This window comes from Muscardinus avellanarius, assembly GCF_963383645.1.
Source record: "Muscardinus avellanarius genome assembly, chromosome: 1".
Taxonomy (NCBI): Eukaryota; Metazoa; Chordata; class Mammalia; order Rodentia; family Gliridae; genus Muscardinus; species Muscardinus avellanarius.
The window spans coordinates 30,597,262-30,622,551 of NC_137786.1; the positions used below are offsets into that span (position 1 = coordinate 30,597,262).

General features: G+C 42.0%; 1 protein-coding gene across 1 annotated transcript in view; it reads right to left on the bottom strand.

The window, feature by feature from the left end:
• Window positions 1-3,201: 3,201 nt before the first annotated feature.
• AGXT2 (alanine--glyoxylate aminotransferase 2) overlaps window positions 3,202-25,290 on the bottom strand; it is a gene marked incomplete at both ends in the record, with an annotated part of 41,029 nt that continues 18,940 nt past the window's right edge. The window contains 7 exons of the mRNA XM_080705670.1: window positions 3,202-3,309; window positions 6,169-6,267; window positions 11,066-11,215; window positions 12,800-12,891; window positions 14,306-14,438; window positions 17,972-18,064; window positions 18,641-18,741. Of these exons, the coding sequence (XP_080561796.1) occupies window positions 3,202-3,309; window positions 6,169-6,267; window positions 11,066-11,215; window positions 12,800-12,891; window positions 14,306-14,438; window positions 17,972-18,064; window positions 18,641-18,741 (776 nt within the window). The remainder of the gene's footprint in view (window positions 3,310-6,168; window positions 6,268-11,065; window positions 11,216-12,799; window positions 12,892-14,305; window positions 14,439-17,971; window positions 18,065-18,640; window positions 18,742-25,290) is intronic.

A 25,290-nucleotide genomic window follows, 5' to 3' on the forward strand; every position in this document is an offset into this window, starting at 1 on the left:
GTGATCTTTTCTTTTCCTTTATCTATAGGAAAACGATTGTTGAAAGTGATAGAGCTCTGAAGAATCACTAAGAGAGTTGAATTTCTTGTTCCATCTCCCTGATCTTATAGTTTCCACTGACAAAGAAAAAAGAAGGAATATTCCAGTGAACTATAGAAGCAAAAATGTCAAAGTGCATGATATGGGAAGAATGGTGGAAATAAAGCTTAGAAGGTGGTTTGGGATAAATTGTGAATGCTTCTGAAAGGCTGTAATTGTTAAAATTTGTTTCATGGACATGGGGGAGCCCCTCCCCCAGCTTCATGAGATAAAACATGACCATATTTATAGTTTTAGTCAGCAACTTTGATATTATTGTGGATGAATTGGGAAGGATACCAGTTAGGAGAAAGCTTAAATAGTTTAGGGGAGATGGTGGCCTAAACTGAGTCAGTTTGGGCATAAATAGGCCTTATTGAAAAAGTAATGTTGGAGAGCTTGTTCGTAAAATTTAGTTAAATGAAGAGAAAAGTGATAATTTGGAAAAAAAATTACCTGAATTATGGGCCACAGTTAAAAGGATACTATCAATAAAGAAGAAAAGTGGAAATGATGGTGCATGCCTATAATCCCAAGGCTGAGACAGGAGGAATGCAGATTCAAGACCAGCACATGGTAAATGGTAACTTAATGCGACCCTGTTTCAAATTAAAGAATAAAAAGATCTGGGAGCACAGCTTAGAAGTAGAATTATTCTGGGTTCAATCTCCAAAACCATAAAAAGAAAGAAAGAAAGAAAGAAGAAAGAAAGAAAGAAAGAAAGAAAGAAGAAAGAAAGAAAGAAAGAGAAAGATATCCACTGGAGTAGAGAGATTTAGGAGGTTTTATGATAAATCTTCTGAACTTGAAATGTCTTTGTGTTCAAATGCAAGTATCCAGAGAACTATAATTCTGGGATTGAAGTTCAGAGAAAAGGTTGGAACTGAAGATAAGTATTTGGAAGTCATCAGCATAGTGAAGATGGGTGATTTCAGAAGTGAATAAGGTTGCTTTTGGGGAGAATATAGCATGGCAGATGAGACAAATCTTGTGGCTAAGGAATTGCTAAAAATGAGCCATCTGAGATAGCAGGACCAAATTCAATGGAAGGATATCAGTGAAGAAGGTGCAATTGTTCAGAAAAGACTTTCAAAGAAAACATTTTTTGAGGGGTCATAAAGAAGTCACAAGTAGCCTGTTGAGAAGTCATTTGCCAAGGACTGAGAGGCAGGAATGAAATCCTAGTGGTTGGGCTTGGACGGGAAACAGGGAAGTGTAAATGGAGCACAAAACCTATTCTTAGGAAAAACATTTATAGGGAATAAAAGAAGAGGAATGTAGCTTGAAGGGAAGAGGTTTCTTTTTTGCATGTTTCATCAGTTTATGAAGAACTTTTATACCCACTGGCCCAGGTGATTGCCAAGACAACTCCAGAAGGGGGAAAAGACCTATACTGACACACTTTGAAATAAACTGAGGTTAAGAAGAAGTTATAGACTCCATCAAGAGGTCACTTCTGACAAGTAGAAGAACTGAGTTTGGAATTTTGACTTTTGACTCAATCCAATGATTGCCAAAAGTGTCCCGAGGAGACATTTCTGAAGTGTTTGCTCCATATGGATATAGGAGGACTCTGAATTCCTTCATAAAGGGTTTTCTCCTTATCCAGGAACAATGGGGAACTACTGGGCAGATCTGTGGTGGAGAATACTATGTTAAGTCAGTGCCTGATGGAAACAGAGCTGGTGGTGAGATGTAGGATGTGTTAACAGAACAGACACCTCAGCAGGGTAGACAATTAGGGTGTGGCTTCAAACCAGGACACAGCTTTAAATAAGCCCAATCACACGCTGGGAGACTTATCTTCCTTTTAGTTGTCCAAATCTGCTTCTGTTGGGTCTTAGGAGGAGGTCCCAGTTTGACAGTGTATTTTTAACACCTCTCTGTCATCTCTTTTGGACAAAGTTCTCTTTAGTCTGAGAGCATTTGCAAACAACCAGCTCCACTACAACTGGACCACACGGCTTGCGATCTCTCTGTGGTTCTTTATGACCAGCAGTATTGACTTCTCCTTTATTATAAATTGTAGAGAGCTCACTACTAAATACGTTGAAGTAAAAAAGGCCAATTAAGGGAAAACGTGTCAATTCCAAGACAAGCAGCACACATATATGGATGGAAACCATGAATGTATATTCTAATGACAAAAGTTGGAAAATTCTGGACTTGGAGCCTTTTGCAATATGAGTAATGAGGGTTTAGATCAGGGAGAGATGGTGGTTGTAGGAATGGAGAGGAAAATAAGGCTCTGATTGACGCTTTAAGGGAGACAAGGGGTAAGAGGTTATCCTCTAATTTTTTTTGTTTTGTACTGAGGATTGAACCCAGAGGTATTATACCTTTAAGCTACATCCTCAGTTCTTTTCATTTTTATTTTGAAACAGGGTCTTGCTAAGTTGCTGAGGCTGGCCCCAAATCTGTGATCCTCTTGTTTTAGACTTCCAAGTACCCATAAGGTATTTTCTGCATCATTTCTTAGGGTGCTTTTGGCAGTGGTAATGGAACTTAATTCAAAAAGGCTTATAGAATAAAGTAAATTTATTGTCTCATGGACCAAGAAGCCCTGAAGCAGCATGGCTTTAGGACTGGTTGTCAGTGCTTCATTGATATCACAAAGGACATGGCTTCCATCCTTCTTCCAACCTGAGCAAACGAGCTTTATTCTCATGACTCCAAGATGGCTGATGTGGTGCAGCAATCCCATCATGATAGGCAATATTTTCAGCCCAGTAGGAAGACATCTCTCTTTGCACTGAAGAGTCAAGAACTCTTCCTTCTCCTGAAGGCACCACCACCAAAAGATTTTCCTTAGGATTCTTTAGCCCCCAAATATACCACATCTTCACGCATAAACTAATGCAAAGAGGCGTCACCTTACCAGAGACTGATTATTCTCTGCACTAAGGATAGAAATCCTTTCTTTCCCTGAAAAATGAAATTCTTCAGATAGTGGGGCTCTGTTAATAAATATGGCCGTGGGCCAGTCAACTGTGTCTTTTACAACCACTGTGGAGAGCGGCAGCTTTTCTCTTAACAAACGCCGGTGGTTTTGAAATTCCTCAAATTCACCCTTGCACATAAGTGGGAAGTTCTTGAAGCTGTGGCTTTTCATTTCTAAACCTTTTACTTAGCTCTTCTCTCCATGTGCTGGATTAAGGCGGCACGGAATACCTGCACTGCAAAGTCAGCTTCTGGCTTGGTGACACACATCGGAGGCAGGATGCGGAAGGTCTGGGGGGGGGGGAGAGGGAGAGAGAGAGAGAGAGGGAGAGAGATCAACAGGGAGTCATTGTGGCTTCTAAAGGCACGAAACCCAAACCTGGAATTGGAAAGCTCGCTTTTATGACATTTCTTACCTTTCCCCCTTTCCCCATGGGCTGAGATCTTCCTCTCCCCCCCCCCCTCCCAAGCTGGATTTTGCAATATTCATACAAATCTTTTCTTTTTTGAACTGGTGATTGAATCCAGGTACATTCTACCTCGGAGCTTCTCCCCCAGTCATTTTTATTTTTGTTTTGAAACAGAGTCTTGGTAGGTTGCTGAGGCTGTCCTCAAAGCACCTGTGATCCTCCTGCCTCAGCCTCCCAAGTACTGGGATTACAGGCATGTCACCAAGCCAGGCTCTTTCTCTCTCTCTCTCTCTCTCTCTCTCTCTCTCTCTCTCTCTCTCTCTCTCTTTCTTTTTTGTGGTACTTGAGATTTACCATCTCTAACACTACGGTTCACGTTCAGTGTCCTAAGCCACCCCCTCATCCCATTCTAGGCTCTTTCCCTTAGTTCTCTCTCCTTAAGGGGCAGATCAGAAATCAGACTGCCTGCATTTAAATCTTCATTCAGCTTCTTACTAGCTGTGTGACTTGGGCAATTCACATGGCCTCTCTGGGCCTCTTTTTCTTTATTTATAAAGTAAGGGTAGCCGGGTGTGGTGGCACACACTTGTAATCCCAGCATTTGGGAGGCTGAGACAGGAGGATCACAGTTCGTGGACAGCCTCAGCTACTACTTAGTGAGGCCCTTTGCAACTCAGTGAGACCCTATTTCAAAATAAACATGATAAAAATAGGGGTTAGCTCGGAGGTAGAATACCCCTGGGTTTCGTCCCCAGTACTGAAAAAAAAAATTAAGAATAGTAGTAGTGTTGACTTCCTAGGTTTATGGAGGGCAGTAGAGGAGTTGAGACATGTAGAGTGTCGAGTGTTGGGCACGGCGCCTCCAGGGAGATGGGCTTCTTCCCACGCCCACTCACCCCTCAAGCTGCGTGCTTCGGCTGCGTTGTGTACACGCAGCCCTTTGCACCGCTCTGGGTTTATGTGTGGACTGTTTGTATCACTGGTAGCCAGGAAAGGCTGGCTGAGGCGTCCATCATCGGTCCCCTTATAGCACCTTTTCTTTAACTTGTTTAGGTCACCACATTGTATTGTACAGTGGTTGAGATGTTTTTCTCTCTCATCAGCCCCACGAAGAAAGAAGCTGCCTCTTACTTATCATGGTGGCTTCCGTCCCCAGCACCTCACCTGCGCCTTAGCGCTTACTATACATGTGTGGCAAGTAATGAAGGTATAGCGAAGCAGGTGGACAGTCAGTTGTTTCGTGTCCTCATAGCCTGTATGTCTTGGAGTTTTAACAATTAAGTTATGCTATTTGATTTGTACAGAAAAATATTTAGAGAGTTTAATATAGAGCTCTTGCTTGCTAGCTTTGATTTTTTTTTTTTTTTCGGGTCTGGGGATGGAACCCAGGGCCATTCAACCTCTGAGCTACGCCCCCTGCCCCATTTTTTATTTTTTATTTTGAGACAGGGTATCACTAAGTTGTGGAGGGCCTCACTAAGTAGCTGAGGCTGTCCGTGAACCACAATCCTCTGGTCTCGGCCTCCCGAATGCTGGAATTACAAGTGTGCGTCACCACTCCCAGCTGATTTTTTTTTTTTTTTAGAAGTATGAGGCAAGGCATGGATATTTCAGGATTCTTGGAAACCATGGAAGGCAGGGATGAGTAGGGCAAATGAGAGGAATGAGGAATGTTTGAAATGGGTTGAGATACTAGGCTACGTCAGATAGAAGCAAGAAGTTTGGGGTCGCCATTGCACAGTGGGGTGGCAATAGATAGTAGTGCTCTGTATATTTAAAAAAGAAGAAAGGGTTTTGAATGTTCTCACCACACAAGAATGGTAAAGAAGCTAGATATTCTTGCCCTGAATTGGACATTGTACAGTGTATCCATGTAAAGACAGCCCATGGTGCCCCATAGATACATACAATTAGTGATTATGTGTCACAGCAATTTTTAAATGTTAAAAAAAGGGGGGCAAGAAAGATTATAAAGGACAAGAACAAATGAGGGGAGGAGCAGAAGTTACCCTCGCTCTTTCGTCTTTGCTGTGGAGCCCGCCCCTGGCCCCGGCGAGGGGCCTGTGGTGTGAGGGACTGAGGGCAGACCGTGTTAGTGGCAGCAGCAGCAGCCCAGGCCCCAGAGCCAGGTGGACCAAGTTCCTCACTGTGGAGCTGGGACTTGGGTTTTCCAGGAAGGGTCAGGGACAGAGAAGCGTCTCTGAACCTCCAGCCCCAGATGACGGGCACGGGGAGTAGCCCATCTTGAGCTCTGCACTGGACGGTCCTCCACCTCTCCTGCTGGCCAGCGGGGCCTGCAGGGCTGTCAGGTGGCCCCCTGCCACAAGGACACTGTGTGAGCAGGTCCACAAAGTCAGAGCTCAGGACTGAGTTAAGACCTGGATAGGATGGCTTTAACAGGGGTTAGAATTTATTTATTCGTGAGACAAATCGTTCAGTGCATGACTGTTATGACCGATACTACTCTACTGTAAGCCCTCTGGGCGGGCTGTACATCTAAAGGACCTCTGGTCTGTATCTTTTCCCCTCCGCAGAGCTCGGTAACAAATCCGTATTGCCACAGCGCCCTCTAGTGGCCACCAGGCATCACTACCCCTCTCCTTTGAATATAACTGATCTGAATCCCTAGAGGAAAAATGTGGCTGGGCTCCCTAGCAAGGTCGTGAAGAAAACCCACCGCATTGCCACATCAGGTGGATGGCTCCATAAGATGATGGACAAATGTCAGCCCCTCTCTTACCTGAGAAAAAATGCCGCCTCTGCCCACTAGGAGCCCCATGTTTTTGCAGTCCTCATGGATTTGATTTATTTCTTCACGAGGAAGAGGCTGGCGGCTCATCTGTGAATACATTTTAAAAGTGTTTCCTGTTTGTTATTTGAATGGTTAGAGAAATAATTGCCCAAGAGAAAACAAAACCAAAACAACTCAGGCAGTGAATGCACCCATAATAAAATAAAGCTGTTAATTGCTGGACCAGATTTTTGGAGGGTGTTATTAAAAATACTTGCTTTTATTCCACTTTACCTCAAATTTCCAAAGACAAAATGAAGTTGCGTACAGATAGCCAGTGAGTCTTGGCTCTGCTAATGGCAGCCTTAGGGGTTTGGTTCTTTAATAGCTGAATTTGGAGTCTGTTTTATTTATGTTGAAATCCTCCCCAGCTCTTCACTGTGTTCTGCCCACGTAAAGAGCTCACTTCAAAGTCCAGGAAGCAGCTCCAAGTTGCACAAGGGCTTCAGCAGCCCCAGCTTTCTCCTGTGCAGGGGCCACGTTGTCCTCATCTTCCCAACTTGTGGAATTTTACTTTCTCCCCAAGACTTCATCCTCCAGGATTAGGAAGGGCAAATGCTTGAGGACCCAAGAGCCATGTCAGGTCTTTAGGTATTTGATGTCGGTCTCATTGTGGAGGTTCAGACATAGCAGCTTCCCTCTGGGAACACTGGACTGCAGCCTGCATTGTTTCTGTGTATCTTCTGTCTTCTCAGTCTCTAAGCACAAATATCTCCTGCACTTCTGATTGTGCATACTTTACCTAGAAGCCAGTTACACTACAGGTATTTGGGGCTCAGGACTAATTAGAATATTTGGGACAGGGCTTAGGCTTTGTATTTGAAAACAATGCTCCTCAGGTGGTTGGGCTGGGAGGGCTCCAGTTCTCCAGTGAGCCTTCTGGGCCATCGCTGGCCCTGGGCTATCCTGATTGCTCCATGGACCAGTTAGGGAGCATCAGCAGTGGGTCTGCCTCTCTGGCTTTGGATACTGAAGACATGGTCCTTGCTCAGGGGTCAGCCCCTGCAGGAAGGAAAGGGCTCCTTCCAGTGCGCTCAGCTTTGCTCTTCTCAGCATTTCCTATCCACCCTTCCTCTGGGCTTTGACTTCCTTTCTTTTCTTCCTACCAATCCTTGAACCAGCTCTTTCCCAGATCCCTCCTTCCTTGTAAGGTGTCTGTGTCTGAGAACACAGTATGATTGGACTTCCCAGAGATGTCTGCATTTTTAAGTATGTCTTAAAGCTTGGTGAAAAGCAAGACAACATTTCAACTTCCAGATGACTGAGGAATAGAAGATCTGAGGTAGAGCAAAAAACTAAAATCTTTCCATTAAATTCCCAAATTCCATCATGCATCCCTGCTTGCCCCCGAGGTTCTCATCTATTGGGGAGGGAATCTAAAATAGTTCAGGGCTACATTATGAGAACTGGAAAGAAGTTAAGTTTGACTCAAAGAACCAGAAGTTGGGAGAGTCACAGTTGGAGACGTTGGGTAGATGAGGGCCTTCTCCAACTTTGTAGATCTGGATAGGGGGAATTTGCTTGGCTTCGCCCCAGTATTGATCTGGTCCAGCACCCTCCTTGTTTTCTTGCTGGTTGTATGACTCCCTCCCCCATCTCAACTTCTCGGACTAATTGGACATCTTGTCTGCATTCCACAGAGAAAGGCGGGGCCAGAGACCCATTGAGGCCAAGGCAGACCCTCTGTCCTTGCCTCCATCCCTGCTGCTTGACAACATAGAGGGTATGTTAGTAATTAAAATTATTGGGTGCATTAGGTAGTTTTAGTTTAATATTTGTTTGGTTTTTGCTTTTTTGGTGAATTTGTACTTTAGCAATTACAGAAATAATTAATGGCCTGAACTGGTGGTGCATACCTGTAATCTATTATTTGGTAGGCCAAGACAAGAAGATTGAAGGTTTGAAGCCAGACTCGGCATCTTTTCATGTCAGTATATTTGGGCCTAGTTTAAAGACTACCTAGTATTTTATTGTTTTTCAGTAATTTGTTCAATCTTCTATTACTGAGCATTTTGGTCATTTCCAATTTTTCATATTACAAGCATCCCTGTTTATATATATTTTATATACTTTGTTAGTATTTCTTAGGACACAGTTACATAAGCAGAATGGCAAAGTCAAAAAGTGTAGACATTTAGAATTTTGATAGATACAGACAAATTGCTGTACAAAGGGCTGTACAAATTTGCAACCTCACCAACAGAATCTGGAAGTATCCTTCTTGGGATATGCTGTAAAGCACTATAGCAAAGTTTTGGATTTTTATAATTACCTGAATATGGTCTGAGTGTTTGGGGGTCTGAAATCAATCCACAAACACAAAACACCATCTGTGTCTTTCCTAACCTCAAAAGTATACAACTTATTTATTGGCACATTAAAAACTGAGTCAGTTTACACATAGTGGATGTGTAGACTCAATGTTTCTGTCCCCTGTCTTCTCATCTTTCCCTTCAGATGTTGAAACCTAATCCCCAGAGTGTTGGTGTCAGCAGGTGGGCCATTGGAGATGATTAGGTCCCGAGGGTGAAGCCCACATGAATTGAATTTCTTCCCTTATAAAAGGCCCAGAGAACTTTCCTGAAATGTGAGGTTATAGCTGGAAGGTTGCCTCTTAGGAACCAAGAAGTGAGCCCTCTCTTGACACTGATCTACTGACACCTTTGTTTTGGTCAAAGCTCCCTAACTGTGACACATAAATTCCTGTTGTGTATAAGGTACCCAACCTATGGAACTTTGTTATAGCAACCTGAACAAAGATACAGAAGAACTTTTCAAAGAAATCCCCGAGTGAGTGTTCCAGGAATCCTCTGAAATATGTGGTTTCTGTACAGGAGAGCCCCAAAGGCAAACTTTGAGGAGGAAGCGTGGTACAGAGCTGGATCTTCGAAAAGTCTGGGACTTCTACAGATAAAGAGGAGACTGTTGTATTCCAGGCTGGATAAAAAGCTTGAGTGGCGTTTGGATGAAGGACAGTGAAGGGCACTGAATAGACAGTGGGTAAAGCTAGGGAATGGAGGGGCTGGGCTTTAAATCTGGGTGGAGCTTATTCTTATGACTAACATATGGCTGAGGGAAAATAAAGAGATGCTGCTGTGTAACTGCTTTCACTGCTTCCCACGGTATAGTTTGAATGTATTTCCATGGCAGATAGGTATCTGTGCCATGGTAGCAGGGATGCACCATAATTTAGCTTGTCAATAATTTAATAATTATTAAAAGATAATTTAGCTCTATCAATGGTCACTTGGGAAGACACAGTGTTTTACTGTGATAAAGTTCTAATGAATACCTTTGCTAATATGACTTTGAGCACACAGAAGTTGCATTTGGAATGGCACCACTCCTCTTTCAGTGAATTTTCCTCTCTGGAGTCTAGACTTTGAGGATGAAACCCAATGTAGGGATGAGGATGGACCGTCAACACAGCCTTGTTCTGGGTCACAAGCTGGAGATAAGTATGTTGTGGCTCATGAGCTGAAGAACTCTGTCTCATGTGAGCCTTTGTTTATTGTCTTCTCTTAGCTTTCAACTCTTATTTCAATGTCCCAGCTTTGTGCTCCCATTGGTATTAGTGGGAGAGTCTTATGTCCCTGGTGTGGCCTGAACAATAAAAAACTGAGCATTAGTCAGCCATGGTGGCGCATGCCTGTAAACCCAGTATTTGGGAGGCTGCAATGGGAGATCACAGGTTCAAGGACAGCCTCAGCAAGCTAGTGAAACCCTGTTTCAAAAAAAAAAAGTCTGAAGGGTATCTCAGAGGTAGAAATCCCTAATAAAAAAAGATAAAGAATATGAAAAAGAACAGAAAAATTTCTTAAGTGAGAATGGGTGGTAAGACCAAATGGCAAGAAATCACCATCCACTCTTGATCCTGTGGACAAGGGTTAGAGCTATGAGATTGTTCTGGGGACTCCTCACACAAAGATCCCCCCTTCTCTTCTCTCCTTATGAGCCCCCAGCTTTGTTTCTTGAGAGGAAAGGCATGATTTCCTCCTTGTATGGACTTTAGGATCAGCAGCCACATAACAAATGAGCAGCACAAAGATCTGGAAAAAATGTGGCAAAGAAGGAATACACAGGAGAAACCGCACGTTACCTTGTGGTGTTGAAGCTGGGCAGGGGGAGAATGGTGGAGAGCGAGCAACAGGAACGGTGCCCTAGGAAAGCCTTTGTGGCTCCTTCGAGACTGAAATCTACTCACATACAAGCAAGCAATCCTTTACAATCCTCATCCCAAGCCTTCATCACAACCTTCTTTGGCCCCTTATTTACTTCCACTAGCTCCCTGGGTTACCTGTTCTTCCCCAGATAATTTCTTCTTTTCCCATATTTCCAAGTAGTGGGTCATTGCTTATACTCATCACCTAGTTTGGAAAAGTAGTATCATTCACTTTTTCAAATTTCAAAATATCCTCCCTTGGCTGGGGATGGAACCCAGGGGCATTCTACCTCAGAGCTATTTTTTTTTTTTTTTTTTTTTGCTGGTCTAAGGATGGAACCCAGGGGCATTCAACCTCTGAGCTACACCCCTTACTCTATTTTCTTTTAAACAGGGTCTCACTGAGTTGTGAAGGGCCTCGCTAAGTAGCTGATGCTGTCCATGAACCACGATCCTCCTGTCTCAGCCTCCTGAATGCTGGGATTACAAGCATGCGCCACCATGCTGGGCTCCACAATATTCTAATGCTTTGTTAATAATCAACACTGCCTACTAACCTCTCAAGGGTTTTGTGGAGTCTGGCTGCCTGTGCATGTCTTCTCCCTGAGAATGAACTGAGTATTATTCTTTTTAACTCCTCCTGGCCTCAAGCAGCCACCGAGAAAGCAGCAGATCAGAACCTACCTTATCCTGCACCATTTCTACTGCTATCATGAGGCCTTTGCCACGGACGTCACCAACAATGTCAAACTCATCCCGCAGCTTAGCCAACTTCAGGAGCATGTAGGTACCAACATCTTGACAGTTTTTCTGTAGGTTTTCTTCTTTAATCACCTGTTGAGAAGAAACCCAAATAAAATGACATGGCAAAAGTTCCAAGACAGCCTGAGAAGCATAGAGAGATAAATGTCCATGACTCTCTTTACAGTAACTTAACCAGATGAACAGAAGAACCCTAAACAGAGCCTGGGGTGGACACACCATGGACTACAGTAAGATCTACTCTAAGGAGTAAGATGGTCTTGGATGTGCCCTCCAAAACCCCTACCTTAAAGTATAAGAATTTAGGACAGAATATAAACTGAGTCTCCATGCAATCAGAAGTATAGATTCCATAATCCAGAAATGCATTGTTTCTAGGCTTTCCTGAGAGCTGGATGGATGATGGACAAGATTAATGTTCCATATATTTAAAGAAATTCCATAGGCGCTTTCCCTCCTGAGATATGGTGACCTTCACCCAGCCCTCAGTTTGATACCAGCTGTCACAGCCCAAGCACCCCAGCTTGTGGCCCTGCCTTCTTCAAATGAGTGAGTCCCGTGAACACTCAGAGCCAGAGCACCTGAAGAGACAGCAGGCTTTTTGACTAAGTTCCAAGCATAGCAGACACCTGTGATTTTTGACAAGACACATGAAATATACTGCATTTATATTTAGCTGATAATAATTGCATAACTTCAGGAAAATCTTGATGTTTTTAAAGACCTATTGGTTCACCAAAACCCTCTCCTTCTTCTAAATTTGTTGAGAGGACACAGGACTTAAAATAAAAAGAGTTAGCAGTCTCTACAGAAGGAGATAAATGACACATTCCTACCCACACTTTCTCAGTTCATGATTTAATCAAATTTAAAGATAAATCTTTATTTAGCAGGAACAGCCTTAACTTACTTATTATTATTTAAAATACTTTAAAATTTAATGTTTTTGAATAGGCAGGTCATGTTCATTGCTGAAAAATCAGAAAATATTAAAGTGTAGACAATGAAATGACTCTTTCTGACTCCTGACTCTAGCCAAGTTTCTCTCTCTACAAACATACTAACTTCTTGGACAGTCTTCAAAATATATTATTCAGGTAAATGGTATTATGAAATTGTGTAAGGAAGCTTTTTTTTTTTATCAACGGTCATTTCCAATAGAAAAAAGGTTAACACCAGGCTAACTTAGTGGGATAGGGCTGACCAGTCAGTCATAGTAGCTGAATGACTTAGTTTTGTAATCTCATAAAATTTAGCTTCTCTTTAGTCCTTTAATTTTTGATGATGCAACAAAAGGAAGAGCATCACACAATACAGGACCAAAAAATAAACCATAAAAGATGGCATAGGTAGTTATTATGCAAAAAACATTATGCAGATAATAAACAAATTCAAGATACCATCATGAGAATTCTTTTAATTCTCATATATGTGAGGTTCATTATGCATTTTTTTTTCTGGTTCCGTACTTTAAGCACCCAAAGTAGATCTTAGAAAAGGAGAAAGGCAGAGCAACAACTGGAAACCCAACTTCAGTGGGTGAGTTACAGGTCAGCCCTCCACTTTAGCAATGCGATGTGGAAGAGGGGTGACACTGAATGGTGTTGGGTGGTTCTTTTGTGAAACCAGTGAGGCTAAGGTGAGTGCCAAACGCACCTCAAGCACAGCTGATCCGACGGCACAGGCCATGGCGTTCCCTCCGTAGGTGCTGAAGTGAAGCAGGCGTTTCTCCAAAGACTTGGCAATCTCTAGGGGTGGAGAATAAAAGGCCGACAGAGTGACCCCTCCCTGCCCACCACCTCTCATGGCACAGTGGGGATCACATCGACTTCCATGGTGTCTGTGCCACTGTACCGGATTCATTCTTCACTCAACTAATAGTAGATGCTATGGACTGAATTGCATCAGGTCAACACTTATTTGTTGAAACTCTAACCCCAAATTCAACTGTATTTGGGTTGTGCCTTTAAGATGGTAATTAATGTTAATTGAGGTCATGAGGCTAGGGCCCCAGTCTAGTAGGACTGGTATCTCAGTAAGAGACCTCAGAGTGCGCCTTGTCTCTTTCCCACACACAGGCACTGCCATGTGAGGCTAGAACAGGGAGGGAGTCGTCTGTAAGCCGGGAAGAGAAGCTTCACCAGAAACCAGCCTTGTGGGCACCTTGGTCTTGGACTTCTAGTCCTCACATCTGTGAGAAAATATGTGTTTTGTAAGCCTCCCAGGCTGCGGTGTCTTATTTTGCCAGCCTGAGCGGACCATAGTGCATGAAGAGAAAGAGCTTATTTGCTCAGTGAGAAGTATGATAAGAGAATCTTTAATGTGTCCCACGAATTGGAATATACCTTTAAACTTGATATTTGAGAGTTTATATGGAATCTTCAATTAGCTCAACCTTCTTTTCTTTATTCTACTCTTGAGCTAAGAAGGACGTGCCAAAAGAACGGTCTCACGCCAAGGATCTAGCCATGCAGTGCTGGATGTTTCAGGGTTACTTATATTCAGTTCCATGTACTTCACTTTCTGCAGCCATATTTTTATACCTTTATTCATTAAATAAAAATACGGAGCTATCACAAGGCACCTAATTAGTTAGTGGTTGACAAATGTGCTTACTATTGGTGGGGAATAAAAACAGAATGATTAAAAAATTCTCAACCATCAGTGGTTCACAACAAAGAATACTGTGCAAAGCTTCATGAAAATGCAACATAGGGGTCTAATGTCCATAGAATATTCTGGACAGGTGAGATTTTACTGTACTTGCCCGCTTTCTTAATGAAATGCAAAGAAAGAAATGTCATTCCTGAACCTTGAGTCACAAATAATCATGTAAGAATTGCTTTCAAGAATGTGATTCTTTTGGAAGTCTCATGGTTAGTTTTGTTTCAGTTTCATGGCAGGCTTTCTTATCCCTCATCAGTGTGGTGGGACTCTGCATTTAATTGTGGGAATGGGAGAACTGGAAGAGCGGAAAGGGCTGACTTTTCTTCATCTGCCCCACAGTCTGGCAGACAGGCTGTTTCTCTTCCATTTGCTTGAGAAATGTGCTGTGTTGTTCCCGTTATTGCCTCCAACCCGGGCAAGTTCCAACCCACATGCTTTATACCATCATCAACGCAGGAGGCCCAGAAGCAAGCGCAGCTGCCTGGGGGGTCCTACCTGGAGTAGTCACAACTGCTGCCATGGGAAAGCCATTCCCAATTCCCTTAGCCATGGTGACAATGTCAGGCAGCACATCGTGGGTTTGGAAGCCCCAGAAGTGAGAGCCCAGCCTTCCAAATCCTGTCTGCACCTGATAGAGGCAGATTAAAACCCACTGGAAAATGTTCAAGCAATTTCATATTTTTCCGAGTCTCTGTTCTTTTCCTGTTCCCCTTCCCTCTCCTCTACCAGATTCATCACCACTCTCCTTGTACCACCATCCATCTGTGGCTGAGCTTTGAGACACTAAACACAATTTACTAGCTTTGTGTGATTCTGGATACAGTACTTAAGTCTCGAATCCTGGTTAACTCACCTGTTAAGTAGAAATAATAATAGCCATACATCACAGGGCTGCTGTGAAGATCATCTAAATCAGGCCTGTGAAAGGGACCCATGTGATTCACAATTCCTAATGAGCATCTTCTCTATGCACGGCACCCAGGGAGCAAAGCAGAGAAACCAGGTCTGGCTCCGGCTGGAGGGAGCAGGAGTGATTGTCCTGGTGGGGGATGGGGCCCTCACCACCCAGCTCAGACAGTGTGGTCATCCTTTTCCCATTTCTAACACTCACCTCATGAGGAGGGCCCAACTAATCCAGTTAACTCAGGATTGAACGCTATTTTCTAGAAATTGCCGTGATTTGGACTGAGAGTTGACTGTGGCTATTTGAGCATGCTGTCCCCTCTCTCTAGAAGACTTCCTTCCCCCTTCTTCATCTCAGTAACATCTGGTCTTTCAAAGCCTGGTGTCCACATTGCCTGGTCTGGCAGCCTTCTCCTGAGCCCCAGGAGGCTGCCATTGAGGACACTGCTGTGGGAACATCTCACGGTGGGCTGTCATCACAAGTGGCCATGTCTGATGCCAGGGGCTGTGTCTTACTTCTCTATCCACAACACCCAGCAGAGTGCTTGGTACAAAGTAGACACTTATTGGTGGAAAGGCCTAATTTAATAAAGCTTCACAAGCCTCTCCATGCTAATTTCTGCCAAAGCCTTTCTGGTGAGGTCCTTTGATCTCTCTGTGGCTCTGTTTTGATTTCTGTCTCTCTGTCTCTCTCTGTCTCTCTGTCTCTCTGTCTCTGTCCTTGTTTCTCTCTCTCCACACAGGGACAAATTGCTAGGTGGGGACAGGTTGTGGGCACCTAAAGCGCATTCTGAAATGCAGTTAATGAAACAGCATCTTTCTCAGGCTTCCTTCTCCTTTCTCCCGGTTGCTGCAACAAAGGCAGATTCCAGGGGTGATTCTTAGATGACAGAGACCAACATAGAGAAGAACAGAGACATGGGAGTCATAGAGACTTGCGCTGGAATCCTGGGTCTCTTGCTTCCTAGTTATGGGCCCTTGGGCAAGTTGTTTAATTGATGCGAATGAAATAACATAGGAAAGTCCCTCCATTTTGTCTTTCTCCCTTTTCATTCTACTAGGTCTACTTAAGTGCCATCAGATTGCTTGGACAATGAAAAAACAAAAACAAAAACAAACTGTGTATGACACTAAACTATGATTGGCCATCTAGGGAGCCTTTTTTTTTTTTATAGAACTGGACACACAGTAGGAAGATCCAGATCATTCTAAGGTGCATGCACTCCAGTGCCTTTGCGATGAGGAGTGCCACTTGGGGAGCAGAGCAGCTGGGCCTGCATCAGCGAGGGGGTGGATGTGCACTCTCTGCCTCTAAAAGCAGTCAATTTCAAATTCATTAGGACAGTCATTAGGACAGTCCTTCTTAAGCCTAGCTCATATGAGGCAGTTTCCAATTATATTTTTAAAAGTCATGAAACTACATCTCTTAGAAAAATTCTGAAACTTTTATTTTCTTTGATTTCAGCCTACTTTCCTCCTAATTATTCCAATCAAAGCAGCTTTACTATGTGCTGATTCAGAGGCCAAAGTTTATCTGCTTCTCTGATGTAGTTAATTTCAAGCTGATTGAATATAATTTTCTTCTTTGTTAAATAGCAGGTTAATTTCTTCAGCTGGGACCTCGCTTTGTTTACTGGCAGGTTGGGGAGAGGAGGATGGGCACTGTAGGAGAAGGTTGGCCTAAGCCACGCACAGTTCACCGGGGCAGCAGGGCACCCAGGGCATAGCAGACTGGGCTACATGCCAAGTACTGGCAATTGCAAAATTTTCTTGCCAAGGGACAGCCCAAAATCAGTTGTAGGTGATTTTTAGTAGAGGAAAACCGTTTGGGCAAAGATGGTAGAACTGAAGCCAGACTTGGGGGCATATACCTATAATCCCAGTATGTGGGAGGCCAAGACAGAAGGATCACAGGTTCGAGACCAGGACACAGTAACTTAGTAAGACCCTTTTCATGGTTGTAATCTAAGTACTTGGAAGGCTGAGACAAGAAGATAATGGATTCACGACCATCCTCACCTACTTAGGCCCTCCACAACTTAGTGAGACTGTTTCAAAATAAAGAATAAAAGGCCAGGCGTGGTGGCGCATGCTTGTAATCCCCGCGCTTGGGAGGCGGAGACAGGAGGATCGCACAGGTTCGAAGCCAGCCGCACTGGCATAGGAGACCCTATTTCCAAATTAAAAAAAAAAAAAAAAACATAAAAAATAGGTCTGGGAGTGTAGCCCGGAGAGGTAGAAGGGTTTCTAGGAACCCCAGTACCAAAAAAAAAAAAAAAAGAATAAAAAAAAGAATAAAAAACAAACAGGGTGTAGATTGGAGGTTGAATGGCCCTGGGTTCAATCCCTAGTTCACACACACACACACACACACACACACACACACACACACACACATACACACAAATAGGGCTGGGGGTATAGCTCAGAGTAGAATGCTTTTGGGTACAATTCTTAGGACCAGTAATAAAAGAGAAGATAGTAAAACTAGAAGAGGTATGAAACATACGAGCTTGGCTGCAGCTCTGGTGACCATCCTCTGGTCTATTGATTCTCATTGCTACTCTCAACAGACAGAAGGCTGTTTCTTTGGCACACATTAATTTGAGGTATAATTGTAAGTAAATTGATCCTGTTAAAAACACAGGCTGGAGCTCACACAGCTACTGAGTAGCATTCCTTTCAAAGTCATTCCCTCCGGGTGCTGTGTGCTTACACCAACCATGTTGCCTCACTAGTTCACAATGTTTTAAGAGTTGTCTTCTGAATTTTGACACTGGTGGCACTCTTCTAACTTTGAGGGTGGGACGCTGAGTTATTATTTATCCATTTTTAAAAACTATCATTTCCAGGAAAGTTTGGTCAGAGAGGTGTATGCTGCCAGATTGGCTAACATTATTTTGGCAAAAATCAAGATATAAACTTGATTGTGAGATCAAATTTCTCAGGTGGTCTGTCTTTGTTTCTGCAGGAGTCCCCCAAAAGGAATTTTAAAAAATGCATTGAGTAATGGTAGCATCATCTATGCACATAGCAACTTATCCGATAGACATCTTCCTGAATTTGAAGTTCTGTTGTACTTGTTAAACCAACTAACCCACTAATGAACCAGCCAGCCAACTAGGTGAAGCTTCCTTAGTTTACAGCCGCAGTCCAGAGCTGCGTTCCTCCTGGAACAGCCAGGTGGGTTTGAAGAGGTTCTTCTCTGTACCTGTCTTGTTTCTGCCGTGCTAACTGCATCCTTAGGGTGAGACTTACTTCATCGGCAACACACACGCCTCCCCTCTCGCGCACCAGCTCGAAAGCTTCCTTCAGAAACCCCTTTGGATACTGGATAACGCCATTCAGACCCTACAAAAGACCAACCCAAGAAGACCTGTAATGCCAGCGTGAGCTCTTTCACATTATTAAAAAAAATCATTATCACCATTATCATAATAGTATTGCTAGCCATTTGATAAACAGCCTGTAGACTGGTTCCCACTATGGGTTAGACGAGGAGCCACCACTCTCGTGCCATGCCTTTTGGGGAAAGATGCAATGTCTACTGTTTTCCCAGACTAGAAGAAAAGAATAATGGAAGTTGGTGAGAAAGACTTCAGAAAGACTCCCCTGGCTGTGTGGGCAGGAAGCAACTAAAAATCACTGGGGCTTCCTTTTCCTGGGAATTTTAGAAATTTAATAGTTTCATTTATCTATTTAGAGTGAGACTGGAGGAGATGGTTCTTTAAAAGGCAACTGAAAATCAGGTCCTTCTGTTTTCTTTTAAAGGGGACCAAAAGAATGACTAGAATTTGGAGAGGGACGGAGCAATTAATTAATTTAATTTGAAACTTAATTAATTTGAAACTCTCTAAAATCTATGAGTTAACATTCTCTGAGAGTGGAAAACTCAGTTCAACCAATGTCTAAAGTTTCTATACCTACTTGAATTGGTTCAGCAAAAAATCCAGCTATGGACTTGGCCACAGCAGTGTTCAGAGTGTCTTTGAACTGTTCAATATATTGGTCTTTAGCTTGGCAGCAATCTGTAACAAATAAACAAACCACACATTTGAAGCTGTGAGAATAAAGTTTAGAAGAATGAAGGAAAAATAAAACCAGAAATGGAGCAGAAACAGAATGAATAAATGAATAAATTGATTGGTATTTTCAGAAAACATTAATAGAATATAAGGGTGCTTATTTCTGAAGGGGGAACATTCCCTAAGAGTGAGTTGCACTCAAGATGGCCATGCAGACATACACAAATCACGTAAATTCCTTCCATCTGTCTCAGAGTGTCACTGAGTTTTGTATAGAGAGCGATTTCACCTAAGGATGCCCATTCTCTCAAATGGGTACATCTAATCCAACTGTAATTGGGATGATTTCCTCTATTTTTTTAAAAAGACTCTATTTAGTTTTTATTGACACTTAATCTGATTTTAAAGTAAAAGTGTTTCTGTCTTTAGAGTCAGTATATATGTTTGTAGAAGAATTTGAATTTAGCATAATGAGGGATGTGCTAGAATCAGATAACTTCCATCCTGTGGAGCTGTTGATACTCAGACTTATGATTGCTGTTCACGGTCTCTTCCCCTTTAATTGGGGGCAGGAGTTATGTCTTGTTCATGGAGAATCTGTGGCTAAAGTGTGTAGTATAACTGTAGTTGCCTAGCAAATGTTTAATGAATCAAGAAGGAAAAGAATGGTAGAGACTGTGACCGGTGTGAGATATTGAGCAGTTTCACTTAAAAGTCTTCTCTGGTTAAGAATGTGTCCTTAATGTCTTTTATAATTACTTTTCTTTTTGGCTAGAACTGCAGAAAAACCCATCCATTAGGTTTTAAGTGTCAATGTTTATTTTTATCACTGGCAGATAATATTCATTTTCAAAATTTTGTTCTGTCATTCTTCATAGCTTCTTATCTCCTACAGATATTTTCAAGCTCCTGTTTGATTTTCTTTTGATATATCAAGCATATTCATTTTTATAGTTTGTCTGAAAACTCTGTTATTTGAAATCCTGTGGCTGGGCATGGTGGCTCACACCTGTAATCCTAGTACTCGGGAGGTTGAGACAAAAGGATCACAGGTTTGAGACCAGTTTCAGCAAAGTAGTGAGAATCTCAGCAACTTAGCAAGACCCTGTTTCAAAGCATAAAATAAGCCTGGCGTGGTGGCGTATGCTTGTAATCCCAGCATTCAGGAGGCAAGAGCAGAGGATCGTGGTTCGCGGACAGCCTCAGCTACTTAGTGAAGCTTTTTGCAACTCAGACCCTGTTTCAAAAAGTAAAGACTAAACAATAGAGCTGGGAGTGTATCTCAGAAGTAGAATGCCCCTGGGTTCCCATTAAAAACAAACGAACAAAAAAACCCATAGAGTAAAAGAAACTGGGGTGTAGCTTGGAGGCAGAATGTTCCTTGGTTCAATCCTAGAACCACAATCAGTCAATCAATCAATCAATCAATAAAAGAAATACTTGTTAGTCTTTTTTATTGTGAAGGTTTCATCATGCATTAGTCATTTTTCATTATGGGCTGTTTGTTGTCCTTGGAATTTCTTCATTTGTGAGAATGTTTTGAGGCCTAGAATGAGGTAGATTCCTTCAGAACATATTTGCATTTGCAGCTTCCAGGAAGGTAAGGCCTTTCTAACCTAAGATTGCTCTAAACAATTAGCTTGAGGTAGTGGAGGTTAAGAATGTAAACCTTACGTATATAAAATATCACCATCATTCCTCCTCCTCCTCCCCCATCTCCTTTTTCTTTTTCCTCCTCCTCCTCCTCTTCTTCTCCTTCTTCTCCTTCTTCTCCTTCTTCTCCTTCTCTTCTCTTCTCTTCTCTTCTCTTCTCTTCTCTTCTCCTCCTCCTTCTCCTTCTTCTATCACATATCATGATAGTGATTCAGATTTTCAGTGGTGATTTCTATGAAGTCCTCTCTCTTTGATCATCATGAGAATCTTCGCAGTCTTTTGCATGTGATAAGTTGTTGATGGTGCAATTATTTCTAGTTGCCTATGGATGAGAGTATGCCCTCTTGGGTGTTCCAGCTTTGTGGCAGGGGCATCTTCCCTATCAAATCCTGTCCTTTGGCTGGGTGCTGGACTTTGTCATCTCTTCTCTGTACTCCACACAGCTATAAGAACAGGAACTCAAGGTTTGAGCCATGCCCTCAGGGAAAAAGCTGGCTCCAGTGCCCTGATGACCTTGTTAGGTTTCTGAGAATTCTTTTTGTTTTGTTTTGTGTTTTGCCTTACTGGGGATTGAACTCAGGGGCATTCTACCTCTGAGCTATATCCCCAGCCCTATGTTTTATTCTTTACTTTGAAACAGAGTCTCACTGAGTTGAAAAGGACCTCACTAAGTAGCTGGGACTGTTTGTGAACCGTGATCCTCCTGTCTCAGCCTCCCAAATGCTAGGATTACAAGTGTGCACCACCATGCCTGGCTTGGTGTTGTTTCTAAGAATTAATAATTTAAAAAATTGTAAACATGTATAAAGTTTTAAAGTTTAGAAATGAGGTATGGATGAGAAAAATCTTGTTATGGTTTGGATTTAAAATGTTTCTCTAGACCTCATGGGGACAAAGCAGCCATGTTGGAGGCGGGGATTGGTTGCTGAGGAGGAGTCCCTAGGGATGTGGCCTTGGGGATTATATATGGTCCCTCCTCCTCTTGCTCTCTCTTTTGCTTCTGGCCTTTGTGAGGTAAGAGCAGAGCCTTTGCTCTCCCCCTCTCTGTATGCTTCCTGCCACCATATCTGAGCTCTGCTGATGTAACCTGGCCTAATACAGACTGATCCCCTGAAATCTCCAGAACTGTAGAAAACAAATTTTCCTCTCTCTAAGTTGTGTGGTCAGGGCTTTTTGGGTCACAAGAGTAAAAATGCTGACTGAAATAAATCTAAAATGTTTCAAGTAAGTAGTTCAATGTATTATTAGAAAAGAAATTTAGGATTTTTGAAAATGATCTTTTAACTATGTTTTTTTTTCTTTTAGATTGTTTTGACTGGCATAGAAGTGCAAGTTGTGAATTGTAGGGATATTTTTAGCTTAAAATATCTTAGGATATTGTCTAGGCAGGTGGAAAAATATATTTTATTCTTTAAAAAGACCCATTTTTAGATCTCATTAATTTTCATTGTTTTTAAAATTTTGATCAAATAGAAAATAAATTCTTCTGAATAATAACTTAGTCTTTTTATTGATGTGTGTGTGTGTGTGTGTGTGTGTGTTTTGTGCAAAAATGCAGAAAAGCATTATCTCTGAGTCTCCAGTCTTGCTAGTTTGAGTTTAATTGTAGGTATATTTTAGAATATTTCATTCTTGGCTTATGTTAGTAAAGGTTTAAAAGTCATGAGCTTGTTAAGTTGGATAAAATTTGATCTATTTTTCACAAACATGAACTTTAAATAACATAGATGAATTCAGAATACTATGTGAAATATTTTTACTTTTATCAATCATTATCTGATTTTCAGGGATTTCTGAGAATTCTTATTTTCTTATATCTCTGGTTTAAAGTGGGTGTCTTTAAAATATTTTAGCCAAGATTTTTGAAGGATTTTTGGTTGTTTTCAGCTGGAGCTAACCCAGGTAACAGCATCAGTTTCCTATCCATCCCAAATGTCTTAGTAGTAACTCTGCTTACATTTGATTATACTTAAAGATGCTTGGTATATTCCTGCCAGGGGTGACAGATGCTTCACTAGCTGTGAGCTTTGCCACACAGATAGCCAGAGAAGCATGAATTACTGAAGGTGGGAGAGGACCTGAGGAGGATGCTTCAGGAGGCTTCCCTAGACTCCAGAAGCTGCCATCTTGTATCATCACTCAAGATGGGGACCAAGAAAGCAGGAAAGTCGAGAGAGAGAAAGCCTTCTACTCTGGAATACCAAAGATTCTAGATCAGTTGCATCTATACATGACTGACCTTTCAGAATTTTTGTCCATACTTATAATTTGGTTCTAAATAGAAAATTCCAATCCATGGCCAGCAGAGGGAATGCAGAGGGAGGTGTGGATGAGACGGGAAGTCTCAGCCCCTACGACAGTGAAAGTAGTCCAAGTGTGGGGGGGGGGCATCTACCATCCCATTCCTTGCTTATATGTGTAGATGTGACTTGTTTCCTGTAAGCTAGAGATACGGAAGAAAAACTGCTAGCTATCACCATAAAAACTAAAGCACAAATACAGTCAATAGTTCAGCTCTTCATTAAAAAGCAGGGAGAATGATAACAGGCCCCAGACATTGTTATAGGGCACATATAGTATTTGGGAAAGCTTAATTAACAGAGTTGTCTGATATCTTTGATTAGTTGGAGGTTGGAGGTATTACGGAGACAGTAGTGACAAAAATATAAAGCCAAAAGGTAGGTTATTAGCATCACTTATTTTGTTTCGAGGGAAGAAGATACAGGATAAATAAATCTATGCTTCTAGAGAGTGAAATTCCATGTTTTCACTAAAAAAGGAAGAAAAAAAGAGCCTTGGGTGATGTGAAAGGATGGATCGAATATATGTTCAAAGGGCATAATTTGGAGATTTAGCAAGCTCTTTTGTAAGTAGAAAAGTCAAAGAATGGAGAAAAATCAACTCTAAAGGCTTAACTCTACACAAAGGAAGGTTTTGTTTGCACCTGCAGTAGACATTTCATGATTTTTCTCATCTGCCCACGTATGCAGTGATGAGAGGGGTCATCTAGTCTGTTTGCCTCTTATTTCATGCTTGCTTCATTGGTTCATTGCTGTAACTTTAAGTCAGGCCACCTCTAGAGAGAGACTTGGTGTGTTGGTGTCTCCATGGCAACATCAAAGAAATGTAGATGCTCTGCTGGGTACTCCAATAGAGTGGCTATGGACGAGATTATTTGGTGGTACAGAAAGAGTTAAATGGAGTCAGAAGCCAAGGAAGAACAATTTTTAAGAAAAATAACTTTCCGTCTAAAAGGAGAAGAATGATATGATCAGTGCCAAGTTTGGTACATTGTGGGGGCAGTGGGTGATGGGGTGAATTTCATCATAAAACTTAGGACTTGAATTTCATCAAAAAGTACCTCTAGAGAGAAACAATCTTGGGAGGTAGGGAGACTAAGATAATGAAATATGCCACATAAAAATCTATATTAGGCTCATGAAGTGACCTTATGCCTAAGCCGAGATATAATGACATAATTCTGAAATAAAAGGAATGTATACCTATCATGATTGGCACATGCATTCATTCAATGAACAACTAAAGAGGAATTGAGAGCCAGGACTATCTATACTCAAAGACACTTAATGTGTTGGGCTGCATCTGTGAATACACCAATCTGAGAACAAAGGCCAAACACTTCTTGAGTCCCACAGGCACTGGAGAAGGCTGGAGTCCCTTTTCTTTTGTTTCAGTCCTATTTAAAGAGATGTTATCAGTCTTGTCTCTTGAAGATGAGAGTTAAGAAAAGAGCTGAGTTCACATATACCAAAGACAACAGATCAGAAAAACAGAAATATATGACCATCACTATTAGCCTCTGGATGCCACTTGAGAGATGACCGTGGATTTCTGGTGTTTTCATACTGGTCTGAGATAGAGGAAAAGGCCTCAAACAGGAAGGATGCAGAGAAGATGGAGAGACAGGGAACATAGTAGAAAGGGAGGGAAATGACCAACTCTTGAGCTCTTTGGTCTGCTAGACTCTGCGCTGGTGCTTGTGCAGATGGACTGAGCTCTGTGAGGTGCATTGAGCTGATTTTAGGTCTTGATGCCTACAGATGTATACATATTCACATAAGGCTTTAAGTCAAGGAAATCTTAAACTTGAAGTTGCTACTTACTGCCTTCCTCTAAAAAAAGCATTGTATACCCTGATTTCATGATGTGCTATGATGGGAGTGTGTGTGTATGTGGGGCAGGTAGTTCTATCTCTGTTTTACAAGTGAGTTAAACACAGTCAAGGGTGGTGCTTGCTCACAGGTGAACTGCAGCAGTGCTGGGAGTGGAATCTAGATCTCATCCCTGTGCATTTCCTCAATCGCCACCAGAATAACAGGAATTATCTTTCAGCCTGGGCTCATTCAGATAGGAGTGAATGAAGTTGGCCACAGGTCTTAGAGGAAATGGCTTTGGGGTCAGGAGACTTGGGATCAGATATGAGCTTTTCTCCTTCTTATATGTTAACTTTATTTTTCTGGTCTTTAAAGTGGAAAGTTTGAGTTATAGCTTTAAATGTCTTTGTGTTTTTAAATTCAGTGACCATGACATTTTGTTGTGGCCTAAAACACTCTTTCTTTCATCCTCCTTCTTCTCTTTTGCCATATGAATCTTAAGATGACTGTGAATCTTCTTCCTTTTAAACTGATTTTTTAAAGGCTTCTTTCATTTTCTCTCTACACTGGCTGACTCATACTATTCCATTAAAGGACTTTTGGCTGTAGAAATTAGTTTTTTCCCCTAGAACTACTGAGGAGCTGCTATTCCAAAGGTCCTGTACTGTGTTGACAAATCAGAGGTAGAATTTGTTGACTAGCAAAAAGCAGACGATGTTCCCGTGAAGAATAAGTGACGAATGCAAATAAAAACGTGATTGATAACTACAAAGTTCCCTTGCTA